General features: G+C 27.6%; 2 protein-coding genes and 1 long non-coding RNA gene across 3 annotated transcripts; 2 read left to right on the forward strand and 1 right to left on the reverse strand.

The window, feature by feature from the left end:
- The first annotated feature begins 7,134 nt into the window (after positions 1-7,134).
- Positions 7,135-10,898, forward strand: LOC112600018 (ATP synthase subunit gamma, mitochondrial). Its single transcript, XM_025347150.1, has 6 exons — positions 7,135-7,330; positions 7,529-7,715; positions 7,839-8,050; positions 10,163-10,300; positions 10,382-10,602; positions 10,692-10,898. Exons 1-6 carry the CDS (start codon positions 7,290-7,292, stop codon positions 10,793-10,795), a joined length of 903 nt encoding a protein of 300 aa, XP_025202935.1. The 5' UTR covers positions 7,135-7,289; the 3' UTR covers positions 10,796-10,898.
- A 3,204-nt stretch (positions 10,899-14,102) lies between these two features.
- On the forward strand, positions 14,103-18,077 carry LOC112600048. The gene is made up of 3 exons (XR_003114981.1): positions 14,103-14,381; positions 14,451-14,633; positions 17,991-18,077. It is a non-coding gene; the product is annotated as an uncharacterized LOC112600048 (long non-coding RNA).
- On the reverse strand, positions 17,034-21,593 carry LOC112600047 (putative Dol-P-Glc:Glc(2)Man(9)GlcNAc(2)-PP-Dol alpha-1,2-glucosyltransferase). The gene is made up of 4 exons (XM_025347192.1): positions 21,157-21,593; positions 18,899-19,129; positions 18,354-18,680; positions 17,034-18,285 (listed from the first exon to the last, which is right to left on the reverse strand). Exons 1-4 carry the CDS (start codon positions 21,382-21,384, stop codon positions 17,449-17,451), a joined length of 1,623 nt encoding a protein of 540 aa, XP_025202977.1. The 5' UTR covers positions 21,385-21,593; the 3' UTR covers positions 17,034-17,448.
- Between the last annotated feature and the right edge of the window lie 1,955 nt (positions 21,594-23,548).

The raw sequence follows: 23,548 nt of genomic DNA on the forward strand, positions 1-23,548 counted from the left end.
AGAATAAACATTATATTATAACCATTATTTTAACACTTACAAATAATAAATCTACGCCGATGAAATAATGCTAAACATAAAACTGAGTGACAGAGGGAAAGAGGAAAAATAAATATAAAAGATAACAATAAAAGGTTTGTTCTTTTAAAGTGACTATGTATGTTATATATTATATATATTATATTTTCAAACACGATACCCTCGGAAAATTGTTTTATTGAACTTTAGAGTGTATTGTTTTTCTATTTCTTGTATGTATATACATATGTATAAAGCCGACTACAAAGGCTCTATAAAAGCGACAATAAAGAAATTATCGAAAACCATAAAAAATTCCTCATCCATCGTTTTCAATTACGAGATTAAAATGGAAGCTGTTTGTTTGTGTGTGTTGTATACTTTTGTGTTTACGTTTATGTACATAGAATAAATAATAATATGTAATACTGTGACGCTCGTAGGCGGGGTACACGGCGGTGTTAGGAACGGAACGTATAATAAAAATTTTCTCGGAATGTGACGGAGGAACGGAATAAAAAAAGGGTCATCGAGTTAAAGAACGGTGTGGGGTGTAAAGTGGGATAGAGGACGCGGAGAGACGATAAAAAAATATTTAAACACTTCAAGTTATTACGTGCATATACAATTGATTATACAGAGTGTTTCCTGTGTCGCGTATGGCTATTATAATTAAAACGTATTCCGAAAGTCTATACGCGTACACTTAATATATATATTTTATTTCGGTCTTACACCAAAAACTTTGATGTTGAAAATATCGATTATCAACAAACTAATATAGTTATAACTGCGATTATAGCCGTTAGAGGTCAAAGTTCAGTATTAAGTGGTGGATTGCGGCGGAAGCACGTACGAGCGCGATTGAAATGTCCCGCTAAATGTCGACGAGTTACTCCAAACATATACCTAATATATATGCTTGAAATACTTCTACACTGCAGCCGAACCGCAATAACCGCGGTGCGGTTCGACGTCCAATGTTTGGACTTTTAGACGAAAAACCGTTTGGCCATCGCGCGTTACAGTTGGACGCCAAATCGTGGAAAAGCGTTGGGTGGCGGCGACGATAAATCGCCGCGGCGAATTTTCACGAATAATTCGGGAAACCGCGTCGTGGAAACTTCGTACACGACGATCACCGCCTACCAATATAATAATATTATCATTGAGCACTGTAAATCGTCATCGCGCACCGTCGTACGCTGTACGCGAAGATTGTAGAACGATCGCGGCCTGTACCGCGTTCCGCGGGCGTATAAGCCGTCATGTGCACTCGTCCGGGTGGGTGCGCACATAGGTGTAATGGGTATATACCCACCAAAGCGCCCCCCCCTCCCCCGACTATCGCGTACATAATAATATTACACATAGGTACGCGAACATAGATTTATATACGATACACAAGGCCCCGGAAGCGTTGTAATTCGCCGCATTATAACGTGCACGTCAAATATTGCGCACCGCACCAATACACACCCACCCGCGCCCACAAACCGGTGGGTGATAGGCGGTATAATAGTATATATTATGTACCTCGCATATGTAATGTACAATACGGTTTATATACATAATATAATATATTATATACCTACGTGCAGGGCCGGTGTGCGCAAGTGCGCGGCCGCGCGAATGGGGTGTGCCTCCTGCGGCAGGGACGACGGTGGCGGCACGGGGACGGCGAGCAACGCTTATGATCCTCAGCCCCTAAAACCGTTATTTCGCCAGTTTGGGTTTTCCCAACGGCCGAGCACTGCGTCGGCGTATTGTGTAGTGCGCGCGCCTAGACGACCGACCGTCGCAAAGAACGGCCTTTGCCATAATGACGATATCCTCTATGAACACACACACACACACACACACGCAGTATATAATATAAATATACATTAAACGATATTATATACATGTGTGTGTGTGTGTGTGTGTGTGTGTGTGTGTGAATTTTTTTCATTTAAGTTTTTTTACGCGCCAACCTCTCCCTCGAGCGCGTTTGCGCTTCCGCCGCCGCTGACAAAGTATCGATCGGCCAACGATGTCACACACACACACACACACATATTATATATAAATATAGCTGGATAAAATAAACCCGTGTAGGTGTATTATATTTTATACTTACAGAGTTACGATTATTATTACTATTATTTTATTACGTAGGTACAGCTGCAGCTCGCGCATATCCTTCCGTCTATCCGGGTCGTAGTGCGGTAGGACCAAGGTCACCCCGTGTTATATAGCATACCTACCTATATATAATACTGCAGCGATATAAGGGTCGAACCACTCCCGTGCCGCCAACTCTTCTCTTAACATATATATATATATATAGTTTTACGATTAATATCATTATCGTCGTCGTTGTCATCGTAACGACAAACGAGAGGTAGGTAAATCGTACGCATAAAAGCTTTTAGATATATAAATATATAATATTTGTAAGCAATTTTAATGATTTCGGACGATTTTCCTCGCCTCCTCTCACCACCACTATCACACCACCAATCGTCCTTTTGCTTTGCACAAACGAGTCCGCCCGTCGAGCTGCTGGTTTTAGTTTCCGATAAATACCACGGTGTACTATTCGATATTAACTATGTATAGGACGGTGTATATAAGTGGTATATATTGTAAGTAAATAAACATCAAACGGTGCCATTACTTCCGTTAGCATCTAGACATCTAGTGCCGCCAATGCGTCCTCTTTGACTATGCCCCGACAAAATATGTCATAACCGTGTTATCGATGGATTATTTTGACGCATAAACTTACTATAATAAAAAAAACATTCGAATTTATTTACAATAAACCCACACCAAATTTATATTATTATATTATAGGCATTACAATTGTCGTCGCCCAGGCGGCGGCCGGCCAGCCGGCGACGTAAAGTTCAAAACGTATATATTTTATATTTTTAATACTGCCTTTTTATGATATATATATATTTATTTATTTATGTATATATATATATATATATATATATATTTATATTTATGTATATATATAGCACTATTGTTAATGAATACGGTATAAAGGAACACGTATATAACATGATAAAGTGTATAATATTAATAATAATACTAAAGAATCAGAGTAAGTCACGCCCGTTTCGCGGTTTATATGGTTTCGGACCACGTTATATTTATATCTCTGTGTGCGCCCTTTGAACATGTATATATAGACATAAAATATGAGTATAGATTTTTTTTTTACTCTTGTAAAATCGGTCGTGTCGAATTATTATACAATGACGCTTCAACACCACAAGGCAACTATATATTTTTTTTTTTTTTTTAAGTGAATATTTTCTACTACATATTTATGGATAAAAATCTAAATTATAATCTACATTCATACTCGCCTAATACACTTTTGAAATTAAGTGGCACTTAAAAGAGTAAAAATTAAAATAATACGACCAATATTACCTAAAACTGTAAGCATAAACAATTAAAATATGATGTACAAATATGAACTATTATTGCGTTCGGCGACGGTATGCGAAAAGGGTCATTGCCCATTGGACGAATAGAATGGACAACCAAAACCGACGAATAAGAACGATAAAAGCCGTAAGTACAGTCGTACAGACGTGTTATAAAATGAACAAATTAGTTTGAAATTAAAATAAAAAAAAATATTAAAACTAATTAAGGTCCTTCCCCCCCCCCACACACACACACAAACGCGCGCGCGCGTGCTCGCGCTCACATCCACAATTCGTGAACTGTCTAAAATATTATCCGCTGACGAGATCGCGAGTGAAAATCGCGTATGGTTATAGGAGGTCATCGCGTACGCAATCAATGTGTACCAGAAATACTTACGCTCTTATGATTTTATATTATGCTGAAGTGAAAACGTGCGACTTTAAAGTTATCGTAACATGCATGTGCGTGTGTACGTGTCTGCACGACTGTACGTGTAGTTGCACGTTCCGAAGTACGTGCGCGCGCGCGCTGTATGTTACGTATGCGTGCACTTGGAATATTATAAGCGACAAACATCGAAGCTCTAATATCATCCCATTATTGACCAATATAACACAAAGGGTGTACTGCAACAATGCCAACAATACAACGAGACCTTTTATGAACGGCACACAACATTAATAACCGTTGTACTGACGTAGTAATACCGCAATAGATGCCGACACATGAAAAATTAGTTATATCTATATAATATACATTGTCGTGTGCGATGGGTGATGACTGATCACCGTTTAAACACATTTTGAACGTTTTATCAGAAATGTTGTACATCGTCATTTATACAGAGCTATTTGATAATAAAAATTATAATAAAATCCGATTATTATTTATCTATTAACAACAACACAGATTACAAATTTCACAGATACAGATTATTTTATGATTAAGAATTAAAACAGAATTGTGTTTGGATTTGAATGTTAATATATTGTGCATAATAATAACATATATACATATAACGTCAATAACAATAATAATATAATTTAACGTCAAAATCACGACCGGAAATCAAAATAAATAATCGTATGATATTGTTTTGTAAATATGCAAATGGTTATTTGATGCCTGCAGTGCTCAAATAGAGTACATCAAATTTCCGATAGCAGTTTTAAAATGTGCACAAACGTACCATGGCCGTTTTAGATGTTTGCATACGGCCTATAAAATTACAGGTAAAATGACTAAAGTGAGCGCAATCGTTTGATAGCCATGTGCTTGTAGAGTAATCCTGTGGATTTTGTAGGTCACGTGCTACCCGCTATTTATTAAATTGGCGGACGTGTAGAGTATACGTTGTGGCGGTCAAAACAAATGATTCTGACAAAAGCACACGTCGGTGGTTACACGTTTTGAGCGTCCCATTCAGTGTTGAGCACGACGATGAGCTTAACCTCTTCCCTAGCCTGCTTAAATGCGCTTTCCTCTCAAATCCAGGATCAATCTCTCCGTGAATCAATGTCATGAGGATTACCATGAGAACCTTTTATTATTATTATTTATTTTAAATCTTCGAATTCGTTTTGATCGCGGTACTTCTACCTAATAAAATTATACGAAGAAGAAAATATGTTTCAATATTATTAAATACCAGTCCGATTCGTTTGTGGCATGTCCACTACAACACCTAAAATAACGACGGTTGTACGTATCAACAAAAAAATAACTAATTGTTTCAAGTCTAACTAAACCGAGTTTTTAGATGAAAATAAGCGATGACTAATTCTTATGTCATAAGCATGATCTTAATTCTTTATAAATTATGTACAAAGTGCGGACATTAATTTTAATATTCTAAAAACAATATTAAATATTTTATTCTATCCTCGCATAGTTCTTTTTTTTTTTTAAACAGTTAGGAACAATTATTTCTTATTTTAAAATTCTAGTTGTCTTGTTCTTTATAATCGTTCAACCATTTTTTTTTTTCATTATAAATTCTGAGCAGAATGATGAATGTATTAGTTTTATAATTTTTTCACCGAGATATTTATTCTTGTAACTGTAAAAACTTTTATTATAATTATCTTCATTGTTTACACATTTGTGGTCATATAACTTAAACTAGGTAATTACTTATTAACATAATATTAGCATTCTAAACTATATTTAAATAGATTCAATAATAGAGGCAAATTAACATTAAATTTTGCTATTGAAATTTTGCTTTACAAATAATTATATATTATGTTAAATATATATACCATATTGTCCATATACAGCCATAATTTCATTTTTAAACTATGTAAAGATACATTTTAAACATGTAATTAACTAAAAGTAACTAAATATTTCTAAAATCATAAGATTAATTATTATTATGGTATATTACAATATTTATAAAACCATTTGCTATTTAAAAAATATTTGTCTTTAATTATTTTTAGCACCTAAATACCTACCTAAATATTTCTTAAAAAAAGTAAACTATTCATTTTTAATTAATACAATACAATTTAAGTTGATTTAAAATTGAACTAATATTATTTTAATTCTAACAGACTAATTTTAACTATCAATCTATTAAAATTTAAAATTCTATCATTTCATGTAAAAATTTTTTCAAAACAAATTTTTTTTTATAACCACAATAAATTCATTGTTTGTTAAAAAAAAAGTTTGGTGTATTATAAAATTTAAAAAAATTATTATTTTATCTTATGTATCATTTTTAATTATATGATAATTTAATTAATTTTGTTCTTCGGTATTCATCAATAATGTATTTAGAATACCTACATTTTATTAAATAGAATAAAAATATTTTTGATTTAATTTCTTGTCAGCCTCCAACAAATTTTTCAAAACAACTATTGACAAAAATTCATTAAATAGAATATTTTATCTTTAACCATGAAGTTATTACATTCTTGATTTAATTTTCCCATGTTAAAGTTAAATAAGTATAAAACATGGAATAAAATCAATATACCTATCTTAGTTCATAATATAAGCACTTTCATAAATCTGTTAAAAGAAAGTTGCATTTATTATGTAAATACAATTTCTATAGAAAACATTCATAACATGTATGTTAAGTTTTTTTTCTTCAATATACAAATATTGGTATAATTCAGTATTTGTCTGTTAAAAATATCATAACCAAAATCGGTTAGTTAATAGAAAGCATATTTTGTAATATAATTTTATTTTTATTTTTCTTATAGAAACTACAGTAATATGATTTTTTTAAACTTACCAATAGTCACTAATATAGTAGTCCTTAATAATAATAATTTATTTCGTCCAAAGTATCATTATATAAGTTGTTGACTTATTTTATATAATAAGACAATCATTTTTTTTTGAAAATATGTTCAACAGTTTTTTCGTGGCATTCAAATAATCACTTATCGATAGACGATGTAATAACATTAAATAGGTACCTAGATACTCAATTACGGTATTTAATATTAAACGTTTAAATTCCAACAACACACGAATAAAGAATTGTTTACTCTTTACTTTTTTGACCGGCGTGTGCGCACGGTACCTCCACGAACAGCCTCCGTAACGCGCATCAGAAGTAGCGAACGGTACGCAACGGCGAAACGCTTCTCCACGCCAGAAAAACAGCTGTCATGTGACTACGCCTGACGCTGATAAGTCGCGTACCAAACGATAACTCGATTGCAGTCCGCGTACCCTTTATTTGACCCCGCCGTACAGTTTTTGGACCGTCTGCACTCACACTCTTCAAACCAACATCAGCCTAACCATCGCTCCGTCGAAATTCGCACGAAATATTTTTCATTTTTCGCTGCCGACCTAACTTCGCCACGATGATGATGATCTCGAAACCGACGACAATGGTGGTTTGCCTGTGAGTATTAAAACAGCGATGGCGTTCTCGTAACGCCGTCCGCACGCGCGCTGTCGGTTGAAACGTGGTCATCCAAAATTTTGTCTTGGGATTTTTGTAGTTTCTCCATTTTTTCCGATGCCGATGACTAAAAAAACGCGCCCGCGTTTCCGGTGCACGTTATTAATGTTGCGTTTATTGTTTCTTATGTGTCTGCAGGAAGGGCGCCGCCGCTGGTCAACAGCAAAACCGTTCCATGGCCACTTTGAAACAAATTTCGATGCGCTTAAAATCTGTGACCAATATCCAGAAAATCACGCAGTCCATGAAGATGGTGTCTGCCGCTAAGTACGCGAGAGCCGAACGTGAACTCCGTCAAGCCCGTCCGTACGGTGAAGGCGTTAAGGCAAATCGTAATAATAGCAATGTAAAATAAAATTACAGTCATAACTACGTAACGAATTACTAAGTCTCCGAAGAGTTAAAAATTCTTATACCTATTTAATGTGTAAGTATTATCTTTTCTCAGGCATTTTTTGAAAAGTCTGGTGCCACCGAAGCAGCGGAAACCGGTGACAACAACAAATTAATTGTCGCTATTACGTCTGATCGTGGTCTTTGTGGCGCAGTCCACACAAACGTTGCGAAAACCATTCGTAACGAATTAGGCGCAGAGTCCGTAGATTCTCCTCAATCAAAAGTGTTCTGTGTGGGTGACAAGTCTCGTGCACTTTTGCAGAGGTATTTTATAACAAAATAATTAAAATCTAGTATTAATTAGTAGAGCCCGTATTTCAATGCAAAGTGCATCTTTCTTTGGTTAATTTTAAACAGTGCTTTCCAATTTTATAATTTGATTCATGTTACAGAGACTTCAAAGGTGAAATTTTTATTTTGTTTTTTTTGCAAATTTCAATATTTTTTCATTTTTAGAACATAGTTTAACATTTTTTGGTTATTTTTTCTTTTTTAATGCATATTTGTACAATATAATATATTGTATTTATACATATTACATCCATAGATCAAATATACTAAGAATATTATATCTATGATACAACTGATTTTTCTTACAATTTATAAATTGTTCTAAACATACAATATTATCTATTTTATCTTCATTTATTATTGCCCAATCTATCGTCGTTAGTTACAAATAAAATGTTTTGATTTTCAATTATTTTTTAATAAAATTAAAATATAATTAATTACCTATAAAACAATAATTTAATAAAAATATATAAGTTATTTTTTAAGTGCATTTTCTCAATAAAATGCATTTTTAGTTACTTTTTTTTTAGAGCATTTTCAATCTTTTTTGGTGCATTAAAATCTGGACCTTATTATTCTGCCTTATTTTTTTATTACCATTTGTATACATCATTGAGGTTTCAATCATACAATTTTTCACTTAGTGTTCAATGACATCAATAAATCATATATTTTTTAGCATTTAACATAGAAACAAACTATGTTGATAGAACTGACTGAAATGTAATTCTTTTAATTTTTTTTATGTTAACCTATTAAATATATTTGTTAGTGCTAAAGTAATATTTTTTTTAAACATAAAAAAATAAAAAATACACTTACATTGTGTATATAAAATGATCTTAGTCTCTTAACACGTTGGCTGTGGGATAATGTCGTAAGGTGTCATTTTTACATTAATTTTCAACTATTTTCAATTAGGCCAGAGTTACGTTTTAATTTTTTATTTGTCAGTGTTGTTCAATATATATTACTATATATGTGTGTGCATCCGTACCTCATATTTTCTATTTTCCTAATGGGCCTCATAAAAAAAATAATAAAAATACAACCGTAAATTTGATGAGCACTGAGGTATGTGTATACAAAATTGAGCCGCAGCAAACGTGTTAACCATTTATATAAATATTGATTTATATTTATATCATTAAGTTTGTATTTCTTATAGAAAAATAACATATATTTATGTCCATTGGTCATAGTTTTTCAATGTTTAGTGATTGAACTTTAATGTATACTAAAAATATACATAAAATGAAATATGGATTATTTAACGACTTCTTCCTAATCATGCAATACAAAAGATAAATCAAAAATTTATTGTTTTATTTCTTTAAAATTAATTTAATTTATACCTGAGTTATTATGAAAATAAGTCAGCCATTTATTTATTTGAGCATATTTAAATTGTTGGTGTTATTGGATACTTAAATATTTTGTATTTATAAAGTTTACTTAGTTAATTGATAAAAATAACAATAGTTTATATATTAAATCATAAAATGTACCTATCTTTTATTAAGATAGTATAATAAATATTATGGGAAAATTAATGTAATAATTTTGATACAAAAACCTTTAACGTTGAACATTATTATAAGTATGTAAAACAAATATTATACAACAAACCCAACACTAACCACATTTTACCTATGAGCATAAAAATTAAAGAAGTAATAATTATTATTTACTTTTTATAACCTGAGTAATTAGCAAAGCATCATGATTTTTGCTTTCTCAACCAGATATTATCACTAAATAGTAAACAATATTTTGATTTTACTATTATATTTTAATATCTTATAATACTTAAAAAAAATTACATTTGTAGTGAATGTTCAAGATTTTTAATACAGCTAAGCGATTAAATATAAATTTTAACAATTTAATTATTTGATATTAATGTTTAATTTGATAAAAATATAAAATATAGTAAAAAGAATGAATTCTATAAATTATATGTCGAAGTTAAGTGAAAATTGTCCAGATAATGTCATGTACAATCTAATAAAATATTTGACATATTTTAATAGTTGTTTAAAAATTAAAAAAAAAAATTTAATTTATGATTAATGTTAACAGACTGTATGGCCAAAATATTGCTGTAGTAGCTAATGAAGTTGGTCGCAAACCACCAACATTTTTGGATGCATCTAAAGTGGCTAATGAACTGATACAGTTGGATTTCAACATTGGAAAAATTGTTTACAACCGATTCAAGTATTTTTATTTTTGAATTATTACTTATATTATTGGTGTTGATAGAAAATTATATTTTGATTTTTAATCATTTGTTTAAAGGACTGTTGTGTCTTATCAAACTGAAGAAGTACCATTGTTGAGCGCTAAAACTTTGTTAGCTGCACCAAAGTTACAGTTATATGACAGTATTGATCAAGGTGTTATGGAATCTTACCAAGAATTTACAGTTGCTGCTTTATTATATTACACAATGAAAGAGTCTGCTTGCAGTGAGCAATCATCAAGGATGACAGCTATGGATAATGCTAGCAAGAACGCAGGTAATTTAAATTCTATTATTATAGTATTATTTAATATGATTTTTTTTTTCAATTTTCAAAAATACTTATCATTTATGCATTTTATTTAGCTGAAATGATTGGCAAGCTGACTTTGACATTCAATCGTACAAGACAGGCTGTGATCACCAGAGAGTTGATTGAAATCATTTCTGGAGCAGCAGCATTAGAATAATTGTGTTTTATAAATATCATAATGTTATAGAGTTGGAGAACAACAATAAAAGAAATGGAATTCCATACATTTGAAAATAAAAATAATAATTTAAACAATAAAATCAGTGGTATTTATCGATTAGAAATATATGTGTAAATTATTTTTATGACCATTAATAATTATACAAAATATATGTCAGTATTAAAAGCTTTATATTCTAAAGATTATTATCTCTAAGTGTGTTTAGTAAAGTACAATATAAAATAAAATATAAATAGCAAGTATTTTAAACATTTAATCATATAATTTTGTAGGAATATGCTCAACAGTGAAAATTAATTATTTTTCACATTGATTACTGATTGCTCTGCAGTCTGTACAGTTTATTCAATATGTTTAAATGACAAATTGTTTTCCGTTGAACAATAAAAAACCACAACTTGGTAAAAAATAATATTATCAATGTTCATCAACATCTTGTTAAATAAAGTATCTTAAAATAATAACTATTATAATTATAAATAATGTTTTAGACAAATCATAAATATTGTTATGAAACTTGAATAATTTTTAATATTGTTAAACTTTTAAGCTGATCTTATTTATGTAACTTTTAAATATTACTAGTATTATACATGAGTAAAAAAAAAAAAAGTAATCTAAAACATACATTATAAATCACTTTAAAAAGATTATGTTGAATTGGCATCAGTGTTGTAAATAGGTACTTATTTTATGTTGAAATTGAACTAGTTATCTGTAAGAAGTTTTAATTTTAAATAATTCAATGAATTTTTAGAAATACGTATCCATTTATGCTATTTCAATACATTTTATTTGGACATATTATGAGTTATAAACATTGCCAATAATGTATTTTACTTTAAATAAAATAATACATTTTCATACATTTTTATAAAATATCAACTGGAATATTTTATTAAAAAAATAATTTATAACTTGTTAAATATTACATAAAATATAATTACAGTAGAACCCCTTTCATCCACCCTCGGCTGGTCCGCCGCTCCGGTTGATACGGCCATAGTATTATTGATATGAATACTATGTAATTTAAAAATACAATTTGGATTTTCTACTTTATAGAAGATATATAAAATTAATTGCTAGTAAGTTATGTAAAACATAATACATTTCTGATATAATCTTGTATGTAATATGTAAATAAAAAAATGTTCTGTATATTCTAATAATCTGACCTTTATCGTGTTCCGACCACACCCCCAGTCTCGAAAGTGACAGATTAGAGAGGTTCTACTGTATACATAAAAATAAATAATATTGTGCATGAAAACCTTAAAAAATAAGAAGTTATTTTTATTCAGAAATGTAATTTTAAAGTGCATATAATTTATTTTAAATATTGATGTGAAATTTAAGTACTTAATTTCTTTATTGAAGGTGAAAATATGACGCTAGATAAATGATAATTAATACTAATAATTTTGAAACAGTTATAAATGTTAAGTATATAATTTAATTTATGCTAATGAGTCAGTTATAGATTGATAAAAAAATTATACAATTTATGATTTTTTTCTAATATTTATGGCCTTTTCTGAGTAAATAATTTTAATAATCTTTACTTACATTAGTTATATTATAATTTTGTAGTAGGTACAAAGAAATATTTTAATACAAGACACTAGTCTTGAAAAGTATTAAATTTGTGGTATTTTATTCATTGTTATTTTAAAATGACTACAATTCTTTACTTTTATAATCTGAATCATTTATCTCCACCACATAATTATTTTGAATTATGCTTTTGATTATTAAATGTTCATTCATATTTTCTGTTAAAAACATTGTGATAGTTTGAAAATATTAATTCTCAATTTTTATTAATTGGCTTATTAATTTTTATAAGATTTAAATCGTAATTGTTTGATTGAATTATGATTGTTTAGTAAAAAAAAAAAAATAGTATGAGAAAACATATTCTCTACTTTTAAATCTTAATTGTATAATTTATAATAGAAGTTTAAATTTATTCTTAATCTTAATCCCCATTAGAAAATAAGTGATTTTTCTTAAAAAACTAAAAACTGTATAAGTTTTATATTATCAAAATAAGTACCTAAATTAAGCAAATACACTGAAATTAAAACAAACTTTTTTCTGAACACTGAAAGGGAAATATCTGTATTTAACTTGAAAACTTGGTAAGATGTTACCAAATCTATACCAAACTTTAACTATATTATATGTATTATAATATCTGCAAGTACCTATTTCAAATAGCTTAAATATTATATTTCATAGAAATAACCAATATTGACGTGTAAAAAATGTAAAAATAAGAATTAAGAAGCAAAATAAAAATAATCTTTCCCAACTATAGTTTTATACTTGCTTTTAAATACCTAGTGTATAATATTGTAATTAAATTATGTTTACATCAGTTATCTACAACACCTAAATGTTTAAATCTAGCCTGTATGTTTTTTACTTTATTTTAATGTTTTTAAGTGTTGAGTGGTTGCTGGCTATAACTACGGGTACTATACCACGACTGGCTGGTTTAATTTAATTTTCAGCATTACAATTTTCATCTTTACATCTGTTGCAATACACAATAATAATACAGGTAAACAAATCATTAGAAAAATATCCACTGTTAATACTCTTAATATTTGTGAATAATGAATAAGTGTACAAACAATTTATTTAATATAATGTATTACTAGCACGGGACATTGGCGTACTGAAGGGGTTAGGCCGATTAGGGGGGGGTTCGACTCACTATGGATACTCGACAAATATATAATATGTAATACGTATTAACACTATTCACTATTAACTATTTACAAATATAAAATTATAATTATTGTATTTCCCGATTTTAGAGTTTTTTTTTCATACTTGTAGCAATTAATTTATTGATTAGGTATCATTTTCTCCTTGTCAGTCTGTATTATTTGATATTGCCATATTGATGATAGGTGATAGTAACTGTTATCATTCTAAGACCGTGATAACTACTTGGATCATAATGTACAATACAATGGATAGAGCCATGGCCCACGAATTACCCATAATGTCGATGATGTAGTGGATGTACATGTCACTATGTCAGTATGTCACTACTCACTATGTCAGCGACGACTGACGAGTCGCCACTCTCCAGTTATGTGGCCTTTACTGTGTATGCCCTAGCTACTAACTGCATATTTATTCGTATTTCATGATGAATGATTATTAATCTATTTTACTTTAATAAATTATGCAGATTTCAACTAGTTATCTATTCGATGAATTTATCTTTGAATAAATTGATTAATATATTTATTATTAATTTCTACTATTAAGTATTAAAATTAAATTGTCAATAGGTCCGCATAGATTTTAATAGGGATTTGTACATGAGTAGTTTAATGTTTGAGTTAGCGTTTATTGTTCATAAGGAGTGTCTTGAGCATGCACAGCTTAGTATTTAACTTAAAGTAGTTTTAATATGATGTGCCCAGGTCAGACTGCTGTCGAGTGTTAGTCCGAGATGTTTAACCGTAGGCGATGAAGGGACTTGGACATCATAAACAGTTACAGAACTGGACATTGTGCTTGTTTAAGAGTGAAGCCTGTATGGACTGATTTGGCTTGATAGATTTATGACTTACGAGTGTAAAGAGATGTTTTTATTTTTGTATAGAAAATTCAAACAAAATACACATGAACTAGTACTCTTTTTTGGTGCCATTATCCCAAAAATAATTTTATAAAAAAAAATAAAACAGTTACAATAACTAATGTCAATCCAAAGTTGTTGTTATTAAGTTGGAAAATTGGAATTCGAAGCTTAAAAACAAATGATCATATTATCACAGAATCAAAGGTGAGCATTACCTAACTAGTAAGTTTATTTTTTAATCAAGTTATGAACTTAAAGAGTTTAATTGACAGCTAAAATAACTTAGCTTTTTGTAGTTAATATTTGAAATTTTTTTATTAAAATTATAAGTTATTAATTGTATTGTTTTAAATTTTAATGTTATATGACCTCCAATTACTATATCTTATAATGTATAAGGATATGTACACTATGATAAAAGTTCAATAAAATTGTTTTTTATAATTTAGTAAATTATAAAGACATAGTCAATCATGTGATTTACATACTAATTAAAAAAGAAATTAACTTTTTTTAAACTAAGTTTAGTTAATATTTTTTTCTATTTTAAATTTTAACTTATTGAGTTAAATTTATAATTGTTGACTTCTAACTTATCGATCTTGTGTTCTTTTAACTTAATTTGAGTTAACTATTTTCATTAACTTTAACACCTTTATACAAAATTATTCTGTGATATTATATTCATATTTATCATATCATTGGGAAAAATGTGTGACTTGTCGCATGCACATACACAGTAAAAGCTATATAATTGGCAACTTGTCGCTAACATGTACATCAAAATATTGACCTATAGCTCCATCCATTGTATATGGTCTAAGGGTAACTATCTAGTAACTACTACCTACATTCTACAATCTCAAATCACAAAATGTGACTTTTAAGTTATCAATTTATCATATAATATCGTATCACAGATTATTTTTATTGATTATAAAAATGAAACTATTAGTTTCAACATTGATGCTTGATTTATTTCCAACTATGTAATATCAATAATAAAAATATTGACATATTTCAGTAAGTTACGTAACACATTAAAAATTAATATTTAATAAAAATATATAAAAATTAAACTAGTTATAAAAATTATGTGGGATTATGGAAATTATATTGGAATATGATTATATTTTAAAATATGCTTGGTAAATGTCAATATATAATTTATTATACTTACTACTTATTAAGTACTTAAGGTACTTCTAATCACAATATATATACATTATGAAAAGTAAATAAAAAAGCTTCAATCAAAATTATTTTTTGAAAGAATTAATAGAGAAAAATATATCTAAATTTTAAACTAAGTTATGACTCGAAAAATCTAAACATTTTTGGAAAAATACCTACCTAGGTAAATACTATACTAATTTAAAATGGAAGAATAACAATTAATTAATAAATAATCATTATGAATAAATTTAATATTGTATGTATTTATAACAAAATATTGACAAACTTATCAATTTTTTTGATAAATAAATAAAAAATAAATCAATAGTTAAATATTTAAATTTATTTATATCAAAAAAATTAATGACAGTCTTACTTAATATTTCAATACATTTTATGTTTAAAAATACAGAAAATAAATAATATTTAAATCTATACACTTTGTTTTAGAAACAATTGCAAAATATAAAATTCATTATTTTTTAAGTAGAACTCTATTTAGTTAAAACAAAAATAAATATTTTGTAATATCGATACATAGTTCAATACAACAATATCATAGCGTTTAATCTTTTAATAACATATTATTTTTATTAAAATAACATAATAGAAAGAAAATATGTATATTTAATTTAATATAATTTATATAGGTTTTCTTTTTATATTTTAGTTACTAATTTCAATATGATTTAGTTTAATTAATCAATAAAAATATAATATTAATAAATCAATATTATACATACAATCAATTCAGAAAAAATTCTCATTTTATCAACAAGAATTAATAAAATGGATATCTACAATTTCCACAAAAATATTCATACATTGTTAATAAGTTAAGTAATTTGATGTGCGACAATTGTAATTAGAGTATCAACATAATTTTTCTCATGTTAATATATTTTTTAATGTAATTGTTATTATATAAACATGAAATTTATTCAACAGCCTGTTTTTGCGACCTAGCATGTCTTACAAATTAATCCTATACAGTAAGTTATTTTTTCTTAAAAAACATTGGAAATTTATTTTAACTATTCCGAGTTACAGAAACATTAATTTAATGGTTCAATAAAATTTAATGGACTAATTGAAATCACTTAATTATGTTTAATAGATTATTAGCTCACTATTAATTAATTAAATGTTTAGCGATTGTTCATGCAAATTGGCACGTGTAGTAATTTCTTTAATAAAAATTTTATATTCAACATAATTGATGTTAAAATACAATTTATGACACTTATCACAGTAGATGTAAATAATTCAAATTGGTTACATAGTAAAACTTAATACTTAATAAGTGATTATTGAAAAAATACAGATCAGGTTTATTGTGATCTATCATCAAATATATACCAGTAACAACATTTAATAGGATTCTTTTAAGGAAAATTTATTGACATAATATGAAAACAATTATTAAAATATAATATAATTGATATTTAATTTGCCAATACTTCTATTTCTAATTTTTAATGATTAAAAAAAATAATCACATTTTGCTCAAACATACGTTTCTATGATGTAGTTATATCAATTATGTTTTATATTTGTTTTACCAACTTGTTAATTTTAAAATATACATTTTTATCAGTACCGGATAGGCGAGTTATTGCTTACATAGTTATAAGATTTCTAACATTTGATTGCAGTTACAAATACTGTACAATTTAATAATTCAATTCAATTATATTTTCTATTTATATTTGTGCTTATCTATCATTATCATAAAAAAACAAAATCACAGTCAAACAAATATAACCAGCCCACATTACATAATGTAGAATTTTAAACAAAATAAAAATTTAAATTATAATTTAGTAATAATTAACAATAAATATCACCATGTAAAGCGATCCAATCGACCCGTATTGTCCATGGTTGAAATGAAAGGACTATACAAAAATACCCACATAATAATAAAATTAAAAACTTGGTATGCTATAAATTCAATAAATGCTGCTTTAAAAGTATAAAAATGTGTAAAATATATATTACTATGTAACCTATACATGAGATAAGGTACTACAAAATAACGAGGCTCCAACAAAAACTGAGCACAAAGAATAAGGGGTGTTACTATCCAATATGCCAATCTATAAGCAATTGATGATTGCATCAACGTTCTATCCACTAACCATAGACCATATGCATAAAATGGTACTGGTAAATATCTTAAAAAGACTGGTTTACTAGGACTAAACAACAGTCGCCAAACATAAAATGTATAATGCCTATTGTCAGCCAACAAATATGGGTGAGCTATAGTATTAAAATACACTAATCCAGATATTATTATTAATAAGATTAGAACAAATATTTTAGATGTATTATTGTGAATTTCATTAAAAGCTTTAACTAAATTAAAATGTTTGTTAACAGAATTAGAAATCTTTCTTTGATAATAAGTTTGAGACAATAACCACGGTAATGAAAATGCTAATACAAATATCACAAAGTAGCACAATTGCATTGGGTGAAAACGAGGAATATGTGCATGTCGATCACCAACAACTATGTCACCATTATTTAACAAAACCACAAATGAAATGAAAGATACAATAACTATGATGCTTGGGCTGGTGAGGCGTAAACATTTCTGAAAAAATTCTATTAACTTCTTGGATTTATTCTTTTTTTTAATTGAACAGCAATAGTACAATTCAGCAATAGAAGTCTGTAAAAAAAAAAAGATTAAATATAAAATTTATATTTTATTATTGATTGCATTATTGTAATACTTACTTGGATGTATGAAAATATAGAAACACTATTTTTTATTGTAGGAAAACATTGTTCGGCGCAGTGACACACATCTATAATGGATGCAAATACTAACCATGCAATGTTTGTCTGACGACATAGAACAGAAAAACCGCCAAATATAATTTTAACCAAGGAATGAGTTTCATTACTCAAATGACTGGAGTACCATAAGAAAACAGATGCTGTAGCCCATGCATCTGTATAGTAAAGCATTGAATATGGTGCATAAATAACAGGGAATGTCGCTACATTCAGTGCCAAGAATATACAAGTCCATTTAGTAATCTTTGTTTTCTTATTTTCATCCTGTAATTAAGAATTAGAATATGTATAAGTAATATGTATGTTATTCTCATGTTTCAAAAAAAAGTGCACATATTTAACTAATTTATGAAAATAATTACGTATTTTCTGACACCTTGTACATTTTGAAAATTATCAACTAAAATTGGTTAAATAATAACTTAAAAAGGTGGATCCAAGATTTTAGTAATATTTATAATAATTAAAATGTACAAACTAACCGGAAAAAGAAGTAGCTGACAACGATAATATGCATAATATAAGCATGCTGGAGCTCCTACTGCATTTACAGCACGCAATGCAACCAAAGAACATGGATCATTAACTCGAAGATCATCATTATCCAATACACCAAATAATGACAATATTGTGTCATATATCTTTATAAAAGGTACTAACACAATACTTGACAACAAATAAAGTCCAGGTAGTGTAGTTATTTTTGGATCCCACTGAAAACAAAACAGTAGTTTATAATGATATTATTTAGATATACATGGTTTTATAAATTATTAAACCAATGAAATAATGCACATAATAGTATAGTACTAATCAATAAATCATTTTTTAATTTATGAATAAGCCTATTTTTTAATGGGTTACCATTAAAGTTACTTTTATTATCTTTCAACCTATATGTTCACACTCTTATCTTAAAAATTAAATGTTTCTTTTAAGCTGTATTTTGAAAACTGTTTTAATGCTTTGCTACAGTAATGTTCTTTATTTATTTATGGTGATAACTGATAATAATTATTATTTATCATTCTTATTAATGATTTGACTAAAAAAAATAGGTATATTAATGAGGGTATACATTATACGTTTTTTGTCATTGAAATTTAATATTGATACTAACAATTTTTTTTTGACATATTACTATAATACTGTTAAATATATAATACATACAGTCAACAAAATTTTTTTCATAACTTGTTAGTAATATAAAAATTCAGATTTTTTTAAGTGGTTAAAACTTTAAGAATGTGTAAGTATTTAATATTTATCCCACCAAAATATAGATCATAATTATATATATATATTTATAGGTATATTTATTAAATCTGTTTGTATACCTATCATATATAAATGTATAGGTTGTTTCTATTAGATATAATTTTTCAACCATACAGAATATCTTGTCAAACTTATAATACATACATTTGAGGTAATAAAAATATTATGATTAAAATTTTTTGGTTAGACACTTCTCTTTAATTGTTAAATTCAATATTTTTTTTTTTTTTTTTTTATTGTAGTTTCAATGTTCTAATTTTAAAAGTGAAGGAAACAAAAATGAAAACATCAAGTAAATAACTAAGAAATATAATATTATGATTATATTAAAGATTGAAAAATGAATAGTAATAATATCTGAAGATAACTTTATTAAATACTCATTATCAATGAATGATTATTTTAGATTCATGTTGATACATATATATATTTATATATATATATTGGATATAAAGGTAGAAATTGTATATCTGGTATATCTGTATAGATATGAATTAAATTTGAAATAAAAATATATAAAAATAAAGAATAAAGAATGATATTTGAAAATGTATATGCAAATCTAGTGCACTTACTTATGTGTTAAATTTGGTTTCAATTATAAATAATAATAATATTATAATCTACGGTAAAAAATTAATTCTGAGCTAACATTCAAATTATTTGGAAACTAAGGTTACTTAACAATTATTTTAATTATAATATTACATTTTTAACAAATGTTATATTTTGCCCCCTGAATATTTTAAAAAATACAAAACGTTTTTAATTTTTACCTCTCAAAAGTACAAATTAGATCTAATTAACTATCAGAAAGCCTCCACATAGGTCAATAATCATATTATTTTTTTCATTAGAAAAAGACCCACAAATAAAAAATGAAGACCATTGAAAAATCAATATATTCTCGCTTGTTTAGAAATTTAAAAGGTTTAGTAGTTATCCTATAAGTATTTGCATGTTGACAAATTGAATATGAAAATGATTAAAAAGTTATTATGTTCATAAATAAATTATTATTATTATTGCAACAAGATACCTAGGTAATTTTAACTATTACCTAATCAGTATCAGTGATAAAATTAATTTAAATAAGTAGTTTATTTAACAATTGAATGTCAGCATATTGACTGGTTTTCAAATTTTTGTAATACTGATAATATTGTGAAATGGCTACTTAATATTATATTCATAGAAATTTTAAATGTAAATGAACAGTGAATTTAATTTTAATCTTACTGTGAAAACATTATTACCTACTAGAATTGAGTATGTGTTGTATAATCCAACTACTAATGCTCCAATTTATTTATTTTGCATAAACATATGTTGGTATAAAACACAATAATTAGTGAACAAATCGACAGTATTTTTAAACAGCCCAACCCTATCTAATACGGGTTCCAAAATGACCATTTTAACAATACTTTTTCTAAACATCAGAAACAAATAAACTACCAACTTTATGAAATTCTCCTCGGCAATAGTGTTGTGCTTGAGGCACGTGGAATTCTTCGTCTATATAATACTCATCGGGACCGAACAATGGTTGCACGATGTACTGTAACAAATACCAGGTGACGGTGGACAGTACAACGGCGGGCAGGATCGAAGCATTTAATCCATCGATCGTTGTAGAGTACTGCACCAGTGGTTTTTGTCCACGTCGAGCAGCCTTCGATGCGGCCATCAAATTTATGTGCGGATCCTACAAACCGTGTAAGCAATCGTCGATCGCGATGTCGACAACATAATCAACAGTCTCCGTACGTAGAGTTAATCGCGTTGTATGAGTAGCTACTAGTAGACCACTTTATAATATAATATAAATACTGTGAATTACTTTAAAACGACAACGTAAAGATTTTGAATGTTGAACGTGTCTTGACGTTAACGTGATTACGAACGATAACGAACTGATAATATTATTTACTATTTAGATTGGTTGCAAACTTGCTCTTTCGACCGGGACTGTACCACTGCTACGAATATCAATTGTTTCTACCTAGTTCGATATTTCATTATTATTATAAAGGTACCTACTATAATAATACTAGGTACTATTATATTTCTCGATAGCTTAAAATTACAATAACTGTAGAATCTTTTGACTTTTATTCATTGTTTTATTTTTTATTTTATTTTATTTTACTTGCAGTAGACGATTTTTGAAAATATTTTAACTATTTTACAGTAGTTTTTACTAGGTACTCTATGTCTCTACAATAAAAAAGAAAGTCAATAACTTTTTGTAAATAAAATTTGTAATTACATTAACTTTTTGAATTCAAAAATTTCTTAATTTTCCTTGTATACCAGTATACAGCTATACGCCTGTATCAATTCAACTATAATATTATTTATAATACCTATTATATTAAAGTTTTCGAAGAAAAGAATTTTTCCGTCTTTTAACACAATTCATTCGTTTCTAAATGGAGAACAGGTACTCCAATTTTTATTAGCTATTTATTAATCAAAAATATGGCATATTCACATGCAATAATACACCTTTTTAATTGTTCGAGATATTTTTACACGTACAATTAAATTATTTAAGTAGGTAGTAAAAAAATATAATACAACTATTTATCAGGAGACAGGAATAGACATCAATTATACACATGAAGATTTTAAAAACAATATTTTGTGCAGTTTAATAAAAAATATATAACTTAATTTAAACCTAATAGGTACTTGACAAATTAAACTATAACAATTGTTTATTATGTTTTATTTAGTTTAAGTATTAAAGCATAATAACATTTTAATAATATTATGTACACAAATTCATCACTATGAGTCTATGAATAAACAAATGTAGATCGTTAAATGTTTAATTAAAAATGTATGTAGCATCAAGAAAATTTGTATTACGTTTTTCATTTGGCGTTTTATGTCTATTCGGAATACATAACCTGCGCAGTTACATGTTAAAGTACTCTCACTGCGAGTCCAACTATTCACATACGAAAAGAAAAGATTTAGAGGTAAACAAAATAAAACACATATATTATAATTCATAATATAATAGCTTGGCATACCTTATTAAGCGTAGCCAGGCTTGAAATGTGCAACAGATAGAACTGATATAGGTGTGATTAAATCTATATTATTTGATAAAATATTGAATTGAAAAATGTATTTATTTTTATTATTTTTTTTTTTTATAAGTATTTTGTGTATTTAATAGCTTTAAGAAAAAGTTTTAAAAAGTTTTATTTATTTTTATCAAAATTCCTTTTAAAAATGGGGTAAAAACAAACTCCAAACCAATTTTTTGATTTACCGATTATTAATACTTTACATAATATTTTCTGACATTCAACAGAAATATTTGTGAATATAAAAATACAAAAATTCCTAACTTTTAAAGTAACGCATAGGTAGATAAAAACATTAAAAGGAAATATAACGTATAAATCTATAATAATAATATATACTACATTATAAAACAAACTAAAAAGTAATATTATCCATTTCTATTATTGGATCACATGGATGAGAATTTTTTTGATTTAGGAACTGGAAGAAATTTTTTGAGTAAGTATCAATAAAACATGCCTAACAATATTTTGAAAAATTATAATAAAAGATTAATGAAGCTGACATTTAAAAAATTAGAAGGTCAATGTTTTTTTTTATAATTAAAATATTATAAAATATTTTTTGATTCAACATTTTTAAATACTTTCCAGAACTGAATAAAGGTGAAGTAAAAAAACAAACATTTATAGAATTACAAGTATTAAACAAATAATTGCGTGAATAATAATCGTATTGGTTTTAATGAATCGTTTTTATTTAATTTTTAGTTGCAACGTCTTGAAGACGGTTGTCTAACGAACTTGGCA

The sequence above is a fragment of the Melanaphis sacchari genome, unplaced genomic scaffold (assembly GCF_002803265.2).
Source record: "Melanaphis sacchari strain LSU unplaced genomic scaffold, SCAv2.0 Contig59_pilon_pilon, whole genome shotgun sequence".
Lineage (NCBI taxonomy): Eukaryota > Metazoa > Arthropoda > Insecta > Hemiptera > Aphididae > Melanaphis > Melanaphis sacchari.

Excerpts from the sequence above, each read along its gene's own strand:
- LOC112600047 (XM_025347192.1), bottom strand. The coding sequence starts at position 21,384 with ATGGCCGCATCGAAGGCTGCTCGACGTGGACAAAAACCACTGGTGCAG. Across the intron at positions 19,130-21,156 it reads GCCGAGGAGAATTTCATAAA|TGGGATCCAAAAATAACTAC; the intron begins GTTGGTAGTTTA and ends TTTTGTTTTCAG. Across the intron at positions 18,286-18,353 it reads CTATATTTTCATACATCCAA|ACTTCTATTGCTGAATTGTA; the intron begins GTAAGTATTACA and ends TTTTTTTTACAG.
- LOC112600018 (XM_025347150.1), top strand. The coding sequence starts at position 7,290 with ATGATGATGATCTCGAAACCGACGACAATGGTGGTTTGCCT. Across the intron at positions 7,331-7,528 it reads ACGACAATGGTGGTTTGCCT|GAAGGGCGCCGCCGCTGGTC; the intron begins GTGAGTATTAAA and ends ATGTGTCTGCAG. Across the intron at positions 10,603-10,691 it reads TAATGCTAGCAAGAACGCAG|CTGAAATGATTGGCAAGCTG; the intron begins GTAATTTAAATT and ends CATTTTATTTAG.